The sequence below is a fragment of the Archocentrus centrarchus genome, chromosome 10, assembly GCF_007364275.1.
Source record: "Archocentrus centrarchus isolate MPI-CPG fArcCen1 chromosome 10, fArcCen1, whole genome shotgun sequence".
NCBI lineage: Eukaryota > Metazoa > Chordata > Actinopteri > Cichliformes > Cichlidae > Archocentrus > Archocentrus centrarchus.
In genome coordinates this window covers 17066998-17082852 of record NC_044355.1, presented here as the reverse complement: position 1 = coordinate 17082852, position 15855 = coordinate 17066998, and the positions used below count along the sequence as shown (strand labels likewise).

Here is a 15855-nt window from a genome sequence, read left to right as displayed (position 1 = left end):
GGAAAAGAGGATGAGGAACATGAAGAAGGAGGAAGAAGCTGTGCTGTGGAGCAGGAGAATGCAAAAGGGAAGAGTTTGGACCCAGAGTGGGTGGAGGAGAGGTTCAGGATTGATAGGAAGAAGCTGGAGACCATGTTGTACGGTGAGTTAAATGAGATGATCTATTTTTTTAATATAACTTTCAGTATGTCTCTATGTGTCTGAACTCCAGAACTTATCAACTTCATACCCTTTCCGCTGCAACGTCTGACATTTATTTTATTTTGATACCATCACGGCCTCCTCGTGTGCTCCTCATTGACCTTGTTATCTACCTGACCCTGTGCACCTGTGAGGACCTCCAGCTGTCTGCGCCCTTGTTGCCGACATCAGTAACTGCCATCCACTAAACCCCTGTTGCTGCATCATTGTGATTTATGACCTGCAATTGCTTATGCATTCACGGGTCCTTTTGGCTATTATCATTCCTGTCTGTGAAGCAGAGGTAACTGCCTCTGTTAGTTATAGCTGCTTGGCAGGTTTATGACAAATGCCTCCCCTGTGTCACTGGGGAAACTCTTTCTGACAGTGAGCCACTGCTGCAGACACAAGCTGATGTTTGCTCTTGATGGGAAAGTGCTTCAGCACTGATAGCTGAGGATTGGTTTAATGCAGGTGCAGCTGGGACTTTTGCTTTTACTGCTGTTTGAACAGCCCCAATCAGGCAGTAAACAATCTATCTCAACCCTTTAGGTAATAATCTGTCACACTGCATTTAGAGCTTCACACTGATTTTTATAAATTCTCTCTTGGTTTTGCAGTTTGAATTTCTTTTTTTTTTTTGCTAAAGTGGGAGGTGTGTTTGTGTCAGCAAATGCCATTGATGTTATTAGTTGTCTCTAGGCTAATTTGAGGCTGCCTTTCCTAACCACCACCTTATGCTCCACCCCGTACTGTTTCCTACTCATTCCTCAGCTCTGGCCAGCGTAACCCGTAGCGATGAAGAGGGGGTGAAGGCGTTCCTGGGGCTCCCCCTGAACCCTGTAAATGTCACCATGGAGCGATGGCCTTTTAAACTTGTTTTATGTTCCCAGCAACCTCTTGTTCCACTGGCTTGACAGATTTCAGCCGAGTCAACATTTAAATGTAGACTTTGTGTTCACATGCGTCATACTGAACACTTGTGCTACCGACCGATACAACCTGACAGTTTATTTAACTTGATCTGCCACATTTGTACAGATGCCTACTTTGTGTCTTTCAGCTCCAAAGCGCGACGGTGTCGAGACAGGAGAAGAGTTTTTTGAGAGAGTGAGTGAAACTCCCAACATTAAAACATTTTCTTCATGAACCAAAAGATGAAACAACTAATAATATTTAACCGTTTTCCTCTGTGAAAGCCACAGACAGCATAATCACCAGTGTTTAAAGCCTCGTGGCTAAATTTATCTTAGATCAGTGAAAGCATCTCTGCTACAGTTTTATTACATGTTGGATGCTTCACGTCCAGTGATTACAGGTTTTATGGAGGTGATAATTGCATGGAGGTGGAGGTGGCTTTGTGTCCAAAGATTGGAGAGGTCTGCTGGGTCACTGCATCTGTTTGTTCTCATTGTATGTGTTACGAGTTGTCTGTGTGTGTCTTTCCTGCATACAGCGGCAGCTGCTTCTTTGTTTCTCACTCTCTTCTATTGTCTGCGCATCCACAGGTAATGAGAGAAACTAACACGCAGGTGAAATGGCCATCCAAGCTGAAGATAGGAGCCAAGTCAAAGAAAGGTGGCAAATTCTTCAGGTTGCGTTCACACCAAAATCAATGCTCTTTGTTTTGTGTTTTTTCGGTGTCGACGGAGATTTGTCATTTCCCATTTACTGTGACATATTGATTTCCTCCTAGATCCACATGTGAAGGTGGAAGGAAAGAGAGCTAGTGTCCTGGAAGCCAAAAAGAAGATACTAGAAGTGTTGGAAACCAGGGTGAGGACATGTACATTATGCTTGGTTTGAAATAAAAGTAGTTGCATGTTTTGCAAGAATGTATGAAGGCCAGCATTGAAAAGAAATCTGCTTGAATGACCAGTGTTTATATAAAACCAGGTAAACAAGGTGACTCTAAAAATGGACGTGGCCTATACGGAGCACTCCCATGTGATCGGAAAAGGTGGTGGAAACATCAAAAAGGTAATGGAGGTCACATCCTGTCACATCCATTTTCCTGACTCCAACCGCCACAATGCCACTGGAGAGAAAAGCAACCAGGTATGCGGCATTTTAATTCCACTAACTGCTGCAGTGACAGGAAACAGAAAACAAGTTTGTTATTTATTTATATATTAACAGGTCTCCATGCTGGGCCCATAGAGGGAGTAGAGGAAGCCAGGAGGAGGATAAGAGTGAGTTGTCAATGTGTCATTTGAGCAGAGACTGCACAGAATAGATTTTTATTTGTCTCAACACTCAATATTTTCACTCCTGTCAGACGCAAAGATCAATAGAGTGATTAAGAGGATGGCTGACACAAAGAAGACAGGTATATCTGTCAAAGTACTGCCTGTCTGCTCTCCCTCTTTGTTTCTCTCCCATCTCTTCATTTACTCCTCCCTTCTGTGTCTCCTTATCATCGAACCCTTTCCTTTCTTGTCCCAGGACCTCCAGCCACTATCCATGACCTTTGACCTGCCAGTAAGTCTTGTGCCCCAGGCTCTGCCAGATCCAGGTTCACCACTTATCCAACAGGTAGCACAGACTCTGGGGGTCAGCGTAAGCTTCAGGGCTGTCCCACCCCAGCCTCAAGCCCAGCCCCCTCTTTATGGAAGCTGCTGCACAGTCTGGGGCCTGCAGGGCAACGCAGATGCTGTCAAGGTTAGCATTAAACATTAAGGAGACTACCGGGGAATGAGGTTTAAGTATCATGTCGTGACTTTATATACCATCACCTCACAGAAGGCGACCTGTATCTTGATGGACCTCCTGCTGGGACCAGAGGTGGCAGGCGGTATAGTGAGCAGCCAGCTGGATGTCACTTCCCAGCAGCACCTATTCCTGCTGGGACAGAATGGCGCTCATTTCCTGAGCGTCATGCACCAGACCCAGACCCAGATCATCCTACCGGACCTCAGCGCCCCTCAGAGTCCGCCCTCGCTGCTCATTCAGGGCAGCCCTGACGGAGTTTGTCTGGCTCGGCAGCAGCTGATGGTACGGTGGAGTTGTTTGTTTTGGTTGCTAAAAAAAAAAAACAATGCTGAGAAAACTTTGCTGCTTTTAATATTTTATCATTTTACATTCTGTGTGCTGTTTGTGCATTTGTGTACACAATAGGACTGTCTGCCTGTGTGTTTGATGTTTGACATGCGTGAAGATGGGGAGGCAGATCCCTGTAAGCTGGCTCAGATGATGCAAAACCTCGGAGTCTTCATTAGTGTCAAGCCCAAAGTAAAACAGACCAGCAAGGTACATGCTTACCATGCGGCTCTGATGCTTATTATTTGAGTGACAAGCTCAAAAGAAATGCTAAATTGGTTGTTTTGTGGCTACCAGTCCCATTTTAGACATTCATTCCAGGACTACACTATAGCTTGTGATTACTTTTTTCTTAGGCCCCCTATTAAAAAAAAAAAAAAAAAGAAAAAAAAAAAGCTTGCACTGAAATATTTATTTGATTTTGAATCCAAATCTATTTTCCCCTGTAGTTTTCTGCTGAGTTGAATACTGATCTAAAAATCTGTTTTGGCTTGTATTTATCAGTCAGTGGTGGTGAAAGGGCTGGAAAGGAATATTTCCTGCCTGTATGAGACCCGCCGTCTGCTCCTAGGGCTGGATTCCAGCGAGACTGTGAAGGCAGCTGACATGCCTCCTGACACCATACTACCTGGCAGTGGGCTGACCAACTACTGGCTCAGCATGTTGCTGCAGCAGCTTCGCCTGTCCGAACAGGGTGAGCATTCACACATTGTTATTTACAATGAGAATAATTCAAATGCAGCTGGAGTTTTCTGCTTCATATTACCCATATTTCATTCCAGTCTAGTTTGACTTTTTACCCATTCATAACATGTTCCCTCTCGCTGATGAGGCCCTGTGCCTGCTCCTGCTACAGAGATGCCAAACGGTACAAAGCCCCGCCCGTCACCTCCACCAGGCCTCAGCTCTCTCGGTGAGGAGGGTCGGACAGGACCGAAGGGAACAGATGGTCGACCTCTGGAGAAGGTGTTTCACTGTTAATGTTCAAAATGACAAAACACATTGAATTCCTCCTGAAAATCTCTGTGTAAACCCAAACTGACTCTCTCTCAGATCCTGGAAAATGACGACCAGCTGGACCAAGCGGAGCACGAGCCCGCTGAGGTTGTAGCGATGCCACCATGTGAGGCGCGTGATGCAGTGAACAGCGGCATCGGCAGGGTCGGGCTGAATGGGCGGAGGGGGAGTCTTCAGGGTCCGGAAATTTCCAAGGTTTTCAGCCAAGGCAGGCGCCATTCAACAGGGCAGGTGTTAACATACAGGTGAGCGTTTGCAGATACTGTTTGATAACTCTCCGTAATCTTCAAAGCCTTAACTTCAGTTAAATACTCAGTGTTATGTGGACACAGATGTTTTCTCCAAATTGGAGGTCTGCCCAGTCACTCTGAACTGATTTTTTTTTTTTTGCCCCCCGTCTCATGATTAATATGGGTGCATACACACGCACACGTGCTCACACACCTGAATGTGCCTGCTGAGAATGTACAATCTTGCTGACAGAAAACTGCAGTAAACAAAGGAAAGACTTATTTTATTATTATTATTTTTACCTCATTTCTATTTAATGTTCACTGAGTCTCTTATATTGTTTTTTGCTTGTTTTTTTATTGTATAAATCAGCTCTAAAGCGCGGTGCAATTTTAATTATGCAACTCTCATTTAACACACTGTATATTTAAACTGCATCACTGAAATCATTAAAGAACTGCTGCTGCCAGGTTAAAGATGGGAAATAAGCCCTTGAATGTTGTACAAAACCATCACAGTTTCACTTAACCTTGCTTGTGTGTGTGTGTGTGTGTGTGTGTGTGTGTGTGTGTGTGTGGTGTGTGTGTGTGTTTTCTCCTGACTGTGCCAGATTGTTGAACGCAGACACAGAGGGGAGGGAGGGAGGAATGAGCGGAGGAACAGCCTGAGGAGAGAGTGTGACTGTGGCTCAAATGTTTGCGGCGCTGACCACCAACTGGTGAGAGAGAACAGAGCTGCAGGTCTCTTCTTTCCCTGTTTTCTTGACAAAGTTGTCCACTGAATCTATGAAAAACATTGTGGTTATGGATAATCCTCATGGACAAATAATCCTTGCAGGACAGTGGATGAGTCAACACCAGAAATGTCAAGTTAGACCGAAAAGCAGAAGGATCATTGTATTTGTTGTGGTCTATAATCATTGATTTGCACCTTCCCAAATTTGATTGAGAATTGAGTTTTTTGTTTGTTTTTCTCCCCTCTTATTTTTTTCCCCATCTCACATTCTCAAAGGTTATGCAAAGAAGGATTAACAAGTTTACTGCCACAGCAGCAGGATGTGTTATTTTATGCATGTGTTTGTTCCTGCTGTAAATTAGGCGCCTGCTATCCCCCTATCTCTCAATAACCAAAGAAAAAAAAATTCAATTTCATGCGTTATTTACCTACTCCATTTCCTATTTGTACTTTGTAGGATTATGACTATGAAAAGAAGAAACTGCTGGCAACTAGAGGTTAGTCTCCTAAATGTTTAATATTTCTTCCCATCTCACTGTGGTCTCAGAAATGTTCTGCAACAATGATTAGCACTGCTATGCAAGCATTCCTTTTTTAAAAAAAAATATTGATTCATAGTTGCTGTGCTGCAGATAGATGCATTAAAATTGATTTTGGTGAAGTGTATTGCTGCTTTGCTCACCAGAACATCCAGTTTTATACAATAAGTTGTTTTTTTGGAGTTGAAAAGGAGAAGAAATAATTTAGTTTGCTGTTAACTATCACTTGTTTTGGTCGCATTATTGCTGGAAAAATACATAATGTCTATGGATTAAGCTAGATGAAGTAGGCTTTTAAGTTTATTCAAGCGTGCCATGCAGGAAACACATTAATATCCTACGTAGAAGCAGGGATTTGATAGAGGAGTCCCATTTCCGCACCACTCACTGCCAAGACAACTGATGAAGGGGACCTGTTTATGGGCTGCACTGTGCCAAAGTTATAATAGAGTAGCACTGGCACTCCCACTTAATTCACAAGGGGTAGATACACAATGCAGACAACACACACACACACACACACACACACACATGCTAACGTGAATCCAGAAAAAGCGCGTGCGCTCTCGTACACAAGCATGCATGGACACACATGTAGCAAACACTCCCGAATCCCTCACGCAGAATGAGGGATACTGAAGAGATCTGCAGCCAAATGGTACCAAATTCCCTCAGTGTTCCTTTATGGGATTATGATTATGAATTAGCAGTTTGAATGGGCCATCTGCCTCCCAGCCATTAAGACACCCATATGCCAGTATATGAATGGGACATTTACTCCACAAATACACACAAAGACACCCGAATGAAAACCTACCAATAATAATCCTGTTGATATCGCACTCTTTATGGAGTACTGTTGCAGTTTTTATCACACATTCACACATGGAAGAGGCCCAGGGTCACTTGTTTGTCGACTGCGTGCGTATGCCCATCTAAGTCTTAGCACTCGGAGTTTTATTAAGTATGCCACATGCTGGCAAGGGGTAGCACTGTGTGTGATTCATTATTTAACACATGAACCCAGCTTGCTCGCTTCAGAGTACCAAAGAAGACGTGGGAAACCTGCAAAGCATTTTTATGATAGACAGACTGCGGATATGAGTATTGATGCTTGCTGCAAAATCCATTTATGTGAATTTAAAGCTGCAAAGCTTTCTGAAAGTGTTCTCCTATTCAAATCTCTCACCATTTTGGCATTAAACATGCAACATACTGCACTTATGTGAAAGGTGGCACTCAAATTTCAGATAATATCACAGATGGTGATGCTTAGAAACCAATCGGTCAAGAAGTCTCTGGATGAGAAGTCTGCATTTCTCTTACTCTGTGTTTGCGTGTTGATGTTAGCCATGCAGAGGAAGCCTGTGGTGACAGAGGTCCGCACGCCCACAGACACGTGGAGTGGCCTTGGCTTCTCCAAGTCTATGCCAGCTGAGGCTGTACAGGAGCTCCGCAATATCAGCCGACGCAACTACAAACCCTACCTGAGCACCGGTAATAACCAGCAACAGGTACAAACGAGCCTACTGCTTACTTAATATCTGAAAAGAAACGGTCTCACAGATTAACATTTTGACTTTTCATTCAAAGTCACAGAATGAGTTTCTGATGTATAGTTACAGCTACTTTTGCTGAACTGAATTCACTTGAAGCTTTTACCGCAGTGCAGTGAAACAAGCGTCGCCCTGTGGCCGTCTAACACAGTCTCATTTATTGGTATTGCCCCCTAACAGTTTGAAGCATTTATCTCACTGTGTGGTAAGCACTGCCAATTTGTACGCTCAATTACCTGAGCTCTGATACCATCACTATGGTCAACACAGCCACTCCTTAGTGACCTGTTTACCTGAGCCGGTTCAGCTCATCTCCCCTGCTCTTTTAAAGCCTTTTGAATAGCTGCTCTCTGGCTGCCCACTGGCCATTGATGTAGAAGCAGACTCGCTTAGGATAATGAAAGCAAGAGGCATTTCTCCAATGAGTTCAATTTTCCTCTGAGACCCAGGCAACTGGGAGGAAGCATTTGCTGTGCCCACTGCATTGATAAATTCGAGTGAAAGCCTTATACTGTCACAGATCAGCCCGCGGTGGCAAATAAGCTGGTTTAGAGACATGGTAAATGGATTTTGTTAAATCCTTGGATCTACAGGCATTAGAAAGTTTATGACCACTTGCAGCTATTTGTCTTATGATCTCTAGGACAGAGATAGGGGAGAGATAAAAAGAGGGGATGGCAGCAAAGGTACACGGTGCTGCTATTGTGCAAAATGTTCTTAGATGAAAGCAACATTAACCAGTATTTAAAGGGGACTTATTGTGCATTTCATTATTTTCAGCTTGAACATGAGCACAGCAGTCTCATCCACCTGCTGTGCAAACCTGTTCTGTTTATTTATTTATTTATTTTTAAGCGTCTGGCTATCAGAATAAAGGCAGCTTAAAGGAATACAGAAGGCAGCTAAAACATCTTGTTTCAGACAGTGGATGAACTGAAGGGCTGCATCAAGGCCCAGTACACGATAAATAAGGAATATATTTAACCTTGAGTCATGCAACGTTAATAGAGTCCAAGAACAAAAATAGGTCCACTTAATGCTGTTACTATTTTCCTTTGTCTCCTTCTAGTTTCGGGCTGCTCAGACAGGAAAGGTGGTGAATGGGAGTGACTCTGAGAACTGGAGGGATAGACGCGGATCCACATCTTCATCCCAGCCTGTCTCTTCCTCTTCTTCCTCATCCTCCCCATCCTCCCCTCCAACTACATTCTCCTCATCATCCTCCTTTCCTGTGTTTGCCTCCTCAATGAACCGCACCAGAAGTGACAAGCCCTGTAAGTCTCACCTCTGTGTGTCCAGCTAAACCGAGATCACTTCCTCTCTTCTACATTTAACCTTTTCCTCTAAACTCTGACGTCTGGTGTCCAGCGGAGAGCTTCGCAAGCAGCGGCAGCTACTTCGAAAGCGCGTGCTCACAGAGGCGGGGGTCGACCTGCAGTCAGCGGTGCCCCAGCCCCTACTTGACAGATGACCTGCCCGAGCTGCTCAGCCAACTTGGCCCTAATCAAATACATCGATGTGTTTGAACAGCAAGAGGTAATGCGCACAGTCGCACTTCTTTTTCATTCAGCTCGGTGTGAAGTTGGGTTGCCTGTGTGGGAGAACTCGCCACAGAGCCTGAAATGCACAAATACATGAAAACAAGCAGAAAGAGTGAATGCATTATGAATGAGCATCATGATGCAAACTCTGTCTGCACTCCTCCAGATTGACTATCAGACATTCCTCACGCTGTCTGATGAAGATCTGAAGGAAGTGGGTGTCTCTACCTTGGAGCCAGACGCAAGATGTTATTAGCAATCTCAGGTGAATCTCTGAAGTCTCAGCTTGGATTCATGCAGTATCTGCTTCTCGCTCAGTTTTAGCAGACTGTGCTCTCTTGATCTTGTAAAACAGATTATTTTCCCTCTGATACAGACCTGAACAAAAGCAAGAGGAGGCTCTCAGATACACCTGCCTGTGAAGCCTGGCTACCTGGAAGGTGGTGCTAGTGGTAGACTTCCACGAATCATGGATGTGGAAATTGCAGCTCAGAGTAACCGCTGGTGAAAGGAGACACCAGCGAGCTACATCTGAAATACGTGGAGATATTCTATACACGTGAAAGTATACAACAGTGATGCAGTGCAAAGTCTTATCTGCTTATTATTTACCACAATTCGACAAGCATGAGATTGCCTTAAGGAGGGGCAAAATTAGGTAAAATATTTAAACACAGTGCCTTTCTTCTACAGCATAACCCAAAGTTTTTTTTATATAATAATTCAAGACAAGAAGGCTTTCCTTCCAAAACTCATACTTGACAAGAACAAACTCCATAAAGCACAAACAAACAGGAGAAAATATTGATTATAGATGTTTCTGGTGTTTTTTTTTTTTCTTTCTTTTTTTTGTATTGCCTTTCTTATGCAAACTCTATGCTTTGACCACATTAACCACTACCTTTATGCAACTGTAACATTTACACAAAAAGTGACATCACAATGTCATAGTGATGATAAATAAAATGTTGCTGTTAAAGTTTATTCATCAAGACTGTTTTCTTGTGAACTTCTTGTGAAGCTTTTATGAGTAAAAAATAATGAACGAGATACAGAAAATATCTACAGCCATGCTTGGTCAATGCCTTAAACCGATAACCTGCTAAGCCATCACTCAAAGTAGTAATTTTTTTATTATTTTTTTGGTTAAAATCACATGTGACCACATGCAGTTGAGCTGATCTACAGGTTAAAACTGGGAGCACACCACAAGAGGGCACTAGTGTCACACACTGTTTTCACAAATTCACGTCACATTTGTGCTGCATGGAAAACAATGCAATTTGTTTCAAAGTAACCGCAGCATTACAGCTCCTGCTGGACATGGTGGAGTTCAGTTTTGAAATATATATGGGCAAGTATCAGATAACAGAAATGAATTAGAAAACCTAAATACATTTATTTGTCTGGGGGTAATGTGAAACTCCTTTTATTGCTGGTTGCATGCGTCTTCTGTCTTCTCCACAGAAAGTTTCAATTCATTTTTATCACTGCTGCCTGGAATGAAGCCAGAGCAACCACTTTTGTTATCTGTTTACTTTATTTGCAGAAGGCTGCACCCAGCAAAATACGTGCCATCAGGGAGAGTACGCTGACAGAAGTGTGCACATTTGGAATAGCAGTGCTGGTTATCACATGGAATTGAATGGGCCAAGATAGCTCCACCGGAGGGCACGAGGGGGTCTGATCTGTCTCGAGGCTCGACAAGCCGGTTGGTACAGTGGCAGCCAAGCATGAAAGAGAGCGTGAGTGGAAGTGGTGGGCTGTGACAGATTAGGGAGAGATGATCCCTCCTTATTACAATGTGACTGCCAATTACATAGGCAGGCTTTAGACCAGTGATCCTCAAATCTGGTCCTCAGGCTCTGGAGCACTGCTGAATTTCTGCCCTGTCAGGTAGTTAGTTGCACTCCCCTGGGGTTGTGAACCTAAATTGGTCCTTGATCGCACAGCTAGAATGAAAACTAGCTGGGAAAAAAATGAGCAGTGTTCTGGTTCCTGAGGACTTTGGAGAGCCACTTTTGACTTTTAACCTGGACAGTGGCAATCTTGACACATGGCTCAGTTAAACAGGTAAAATGAAGGTATGAGTGACTTCATTTGCAGCTTGCCATGTTTTACAGAAGTTCGGTTTAGTGCTAGAAAAACTCGTTGACATTAATAACATAGTACACTCTGGAGCTTTTAAGTTAAAGCTAGTGGATTTAAGTTGGGTGGTGATGTTACCACATGCCAACAAACTATCTAAATATATCTGGGGTTCAGTAAGGATGCATCCATACATCCACCACATCTCTCACTGAGTTACACGCGTTGGGAAGCACTGAGCATCACCTTCAAACTACTTTTACTTTACCAGTCTTTGTCATTACCACCATATTCTGCCAAAATCTCTGTAGCTTCTGACTTTGTCGTGACTCGTTATTGTCCTCACCAGGTACAGCAAAAGATGGTGACATGTCAACCTGCACTTGACCCATGATGACAGCTTTACCTGCTTTCTTCACAGCCATTAGATACAAGTCAGAATTAGAAATGCATCTATGCTGCACTATTGAGTTTTGTAAAGTGGAGCAAATCCAAGTGGGAGATTGTCTCAAATGTGGAACGAAGGAAGAAAAGTGCAATGCAGTCCTACATAAATGGTGACACCTTGTCATGGATAAGTCACATGGCCATTTACTGAATATATCTTGTGTAAATGAATGGTATGGGGGGGGGGGGGGGGGGGTTTGAAAAATATGCTTCTTTACATTCCTGCCAAGGGTTAGATATAACAATCTCTCAACTCTGACAAGAATCTCCATACAAGGTATACATATAATGTAGGTATTATGTGTCAGACTAGATCCTGACTACAAGAAATTCTGTTTTTGCTTTAACGCTTAAATGACAAACTCCACCAAGCAGCTCCATTTCCTCACAATAACTACAGCCAACTGCATAAAGCCCCACAAGTCTCCATGGAGACCCTGGGTTGATAGGAGGATCCACCCAACAGGAAAGTCATTTGGGGATAATAGAGAAACAGCCAATAGCAAACGAAACAGAGCAGTGAAGAGCCCTGAGGATAAAATGCAACCATGCTTCCCCTTACTGAGATGAAGACAGAACTCACTCCAAGAGAGAGAGAGAGAGTGTAGGAGAGCAGAGGTAAACAGAAACAATAATGAGACAGTATGTGCGCAGCTGAATGTGAGCATTGGTGTGTAATACAGATGTGTTAGCTGAAATTACTAATAACCTGCTGTGTTCAAAATATCCATCATATTCCATGTTCCTTAACTCACTGTCTGCTTATTCCTTTTACTGAACTGGCATCTGCATGAATTAGAGGTCTGCTGCAGGTGTCTGGACAGACCCATGCTGTGATGGAAATTTCATAAGCAGGCTATCTTGTGCAAAAAGACAGCTCAGTAGACCAAGATATCTTAAAGCAAAAGTACCAAAGCTAGACTGAGTAGAAAGGATGCTGAAAACAAGCCGATGTCACCCTAATTCTGAAACTGCTCAGGATATAAACGAGCCACCCGTGTGTATTTCCTCTTAAAATGTCACTCTAAATAACAGACAGTACATACTGTATGTGAGAGGTCTAAAGAGGGAGACGTTTTGCTGAGACAGCAAGGTCTGTCTTCTAAAGACAGACAGGAGTGGACTTGGTGCCACAGATGCTTAAGTCAATACATTCCTACTAGTGACTACATTTGTAAATTACCTTGGAGACCATATCAACAAGAGGAATCCCTGCACACAGCTGTTTCCCCTTCCTCGCTTTGCATTATGTGACTAAATGAGCTATACCCTATTTTTGATATTAAGGTGAATAATTTTTCTTTATGACGTAATAGGATGTGTCCTCACTATTCATTGCCCAAAAACATAAAAAGCCTCAGCAAATGAATATCTGAGCACCACACGGTTCATGCAAAGCATTGCGACTGGGAATAAACGTGGATACAATGTAGAAACAAGCAGCAGGCAGAGCTTTTCTTTCCAACTTTTCTCATGTAGCCGGATGCCAGCAGAAGACACATGAGCCAGGGTCCCAGAATTGGGTGATTATGCACCCTCCACAGCTTCGGGCATAATTTGATGCACATAGTTAAGCCCATTGTCTACTCTGTGTGACAGAGAGTGTTGTGAACTGCTGAATAGGCTTTTTCAAGCCAGAAGATTCAGTTGTCCTTTTAGCCTCTGATTGTTGGTACAATGTGTTTTCAAAGTGCTGCGCAGGCTGTTTCAAGCCAGTGGGGTCAGCTGTCCCATTAGCCACTGATATTACAAAAACATTCATTAAGCTTTTATGTTCTTATGGGCACCGCTAGCTTTGTGATTCTCCTCTCTCAAAGGCAAGTGATAAGAGTATTTTCTGCAGCTACCATTTATGTCTGCTTCTAACAGGGACGATGCTTTCTCAAGGTTGGAAAAGGTCAGTATTGATGGAGGGCTTTGATTGTAATACTGCAGAGAATTTTGGGCTTCAGAAAAAATAAAAGCAAAAAAATCTCATGCAAATGTGTTTGTGGTTTCAAAGAGAGGCAAGAGATGCGTTTTTATTCATCACTTTTTTTCCCCCCCTTTTTTTTTTTTTTAAGCACGATTTGGTGAAATAAGATGAAATACGTGACGCTGCTGCCAAAAAATAGTTTCATCGGGGGGAACAAGAGACACATGGACTCAGACCTGTAAGGTTCAAAAGACACTCAAAGTGCCACTTTACTTAAATTTTCAAAGTTACAAATAAAAGTTCACGTAGTTGACATGGTGAATATTTCCATTTCAAATCACTGAACATAGCCAATGCTTTGACACACAACTGAGCCTCTTCTCTGCATGACTTCATGTGTCCTCCCAGCTCAGGAGCAGCTTAGTGTCCATGCACAGTCAAAAATCCTCAGCAGCCCTACTGACCAATTAGTAAAGGAATAGCTGGCTGAGAAACAACCAATTTGGACTGTAGGCTTTGCAGTCTGCTTTTCTAAACTGCTATCACACTCTGCAGTGCAACTTCCTACCTCCTGAGATTGGGAGAAGAACCAAAAAGACACTAGACAGCATCAACATAGCAACAAAGTATTGTAGCAGCCAAATAGGCATCACTTTCTGTTCGAGATGCATAGAGCTAGACCTGGCCAGGTATATCTCTCTTTTATAGAAACACGATGAGAAACATGCAACAACAACGACAATACATCATTAATCTCATTGTTTCCTGGGCTTCCTGGAACATTCAAGATCAACAAATATTTTACAATCCTCCTTAAAATAACAGAGAGAGAGAGAGAGAGAGAGAGAAGGAGCATCTCAGAGCTTTAAACTGTGGCAGCAATTTGCAGAAACATCATTGAACACCGGAAGGAGCCCGACGGTGGAACACAGAACATGAGAATGAGCCGCTGATGGAGCAACAGGGAAGGTAATCCACAACCTGGCCTCCCTGGAGGAAACATATTTACATCCAATACATCAGCTAACATACCTGGGCTCACAGACTGACCAGAGATTCTGATATGGACATACAGTGATAGGAGAAAGAGAGAAAAAGTGAGAGAAGATGAAGCGTGTGACAGAGATAATAGAGTCCCCGTTAGAAGGTGTTTTAAGATCACAGGTTTGGGGGAACGTGGAAGCAGAAAGTGGACAGCTCGAGCAGAATTCTAAAAGGGGCTTGACAGCTGTTGAAATCTAATAGTCTCTCTGTTTGCTGTCTGAGGACAGAGTGAAACACTTGAAAATGAAGCGGTCAGATGAGGTTCACTGAAGAGAGAGATTTGGAAGAGGGACAGAGACTGCAGTAGCAGGTTGAGGGGCCAAGAGATGGACTGCTGCCAAGGTAACTGGAGGAAGAGACGTTGGAATGGCTTTAGATCTGTGCTGAGTTAACGGAGTTTCCTGGTCAGCTGATGGCAAAAGAAAATGGAGCGGAGCTACCAAACGTAGCCGATTTCATCATCCTTGTCCTCTTCCTCGTCCTCGTCATCCTCGATGGTCCCCCGGGGGTGGATACGGCCCCGTCTCTTCTTCTGCCGGCTCCGTCCGCTCTGTGATGGCTCCTCCTCTTGATCGTCGAGGAGTATGACCGCGCCGCCACTCCCAAAATCCCCCGATGTCTCCTGATCCTCGTCTGTAGACAGATGAACAAAAACACAATTAACAGATTAGTACACAAAAATCCCTGAAGACCAGCTGCTAGATGGATTAACATTAACTATGATGCATATATTCACAATTCCCCAGATTATACATTCTCATGACTTTGCCAGTGGTTTGCCTTTTCCAGTATCCAATTGATGATCATTCCAAGACATACTAACTCAGATCGAGCTACTGATTCTTTATTTCTGTAATGCCACTATGAGGTTGACACCTGAACCACTTGGATAGGCTAATATTAACTTTAGCGATACTGGAACCTTTCCTCCAGTGCCATCATGAGGCAAGGCACAACAAAACAAACCCTCCAGTATAACGCTTTGTTTATGCCCAAACACCTTCAAAAGCAACACCATTCCCATCACCTCCAGCCTCATTTCGTCTTGTACAAACACTAAGCCAAAATGTTTAGCTCCTTGTTCTCTAGTATACAGGACAGTAACTAATTAACTAGAAAAAGTAAACTAAAGCCTCCTGTTAATGTTTCCAACAAACACCATGCAGAGACGAGGAGTTGCTTATTCTGGATGGTTTTAGTGGTGTTTGGTTAATGGGAGACTAATGATGAATCCAGTGGAGCTACAGTGTAAACAGGAGTCATTATCAGCTTCTGCCTCGGGCATTTTTTTGAAACTCGGACCTTGAAATTAGTCTGTGTTCAAAACAGCCTATTTACACCTGCGTATAACTGTGCTCTGGTTGAGTGGCACTTAGACTGTTAAAATCAGTTTGGTGTCCTTGTGTTCAGGCTATTGAGTGGAGAGCTGCTGCATTGCTACCTGTTTGTTCTATGCAGGCCAGAATGGGAGAACTCCAGGCTACCCCTGCCTGAGGCCACTCAGCCAGATTTAGATGAGCTTG

General features: G+C 43.4%; 2 protein-coding genes across 4 annotated transcripts in view; one reads left to right on the top strand and one right to left on the bottom strand.

The window, feature by feature from the left end:
• The window catches only part of LOC115787169 (protein bicaudal C homolog 1-like), a 9608-nt gene extending 262 nt beyond the window's left edge, over positions 1–9346 (top strand). The window contains 23 exon segments of the mRNA XM_030739748.1: positions 8–142; positions 1244–1290; positions 1689–1758; positions 1877–1956; positions 2077–2242; positions 2320–2372; positions 2626–2841; positions 2923–3174; positions 3298–3429; positions 3724–3913; positions 4052–4185; positions 4273–4481; positions 5078–5099; positions 5102–5185; positions 5660–5699; positions 7092–7255; positions 8367–8571; positions 8666–8796; positions 8798–8833; positions 9005–9065; positions 9068–9103; positions 9215–9255; positions 9257–9346. Coding sequence (XP_030595608.1) covers positions 8–142; positions 1244–1290; positions 1689–1758; positions 1877–1956; positions 2077–2242; positions 2320–2372; positions 2626–2841; positions 2923–3174; positions 3298–3429; positions 3724–3913; positions 4052–4185; positions 4273–4481; positions 5078–5099; positions 5102–5185; positions 5660–5699; positions 7092–7255; positions 8367–8571; positions 8666–8796; positions 8798–8833; positions 9005–9065; positions 9068–9103; positions 9215–9255; positions 9257–9346 — 2594 coding nt within the window.
• Positions 9347–13527: 4181 nt separating this feature from the next.
• Positions 13528–15855, bottom strand: part of LOC115787474 (testican-1-like) — a 117375-nt gene continuing 115047 nt past the window's right edge. For all 3 annotated transcript variants that reach the window (XM_030740204.1, XM_030740205.1, XM_030740203.1), the window contains exon 13: positions 13528–14965. In XM_030740204.1, coding sequence (XP_030596064.1) covers positions 14769–14965 — 197 coding nt within the window. In that variant the 3' untranslated portion in view covers positions 13528–14768. The remainder of the gene's footprint in view (positions 14966–15855) is intronic.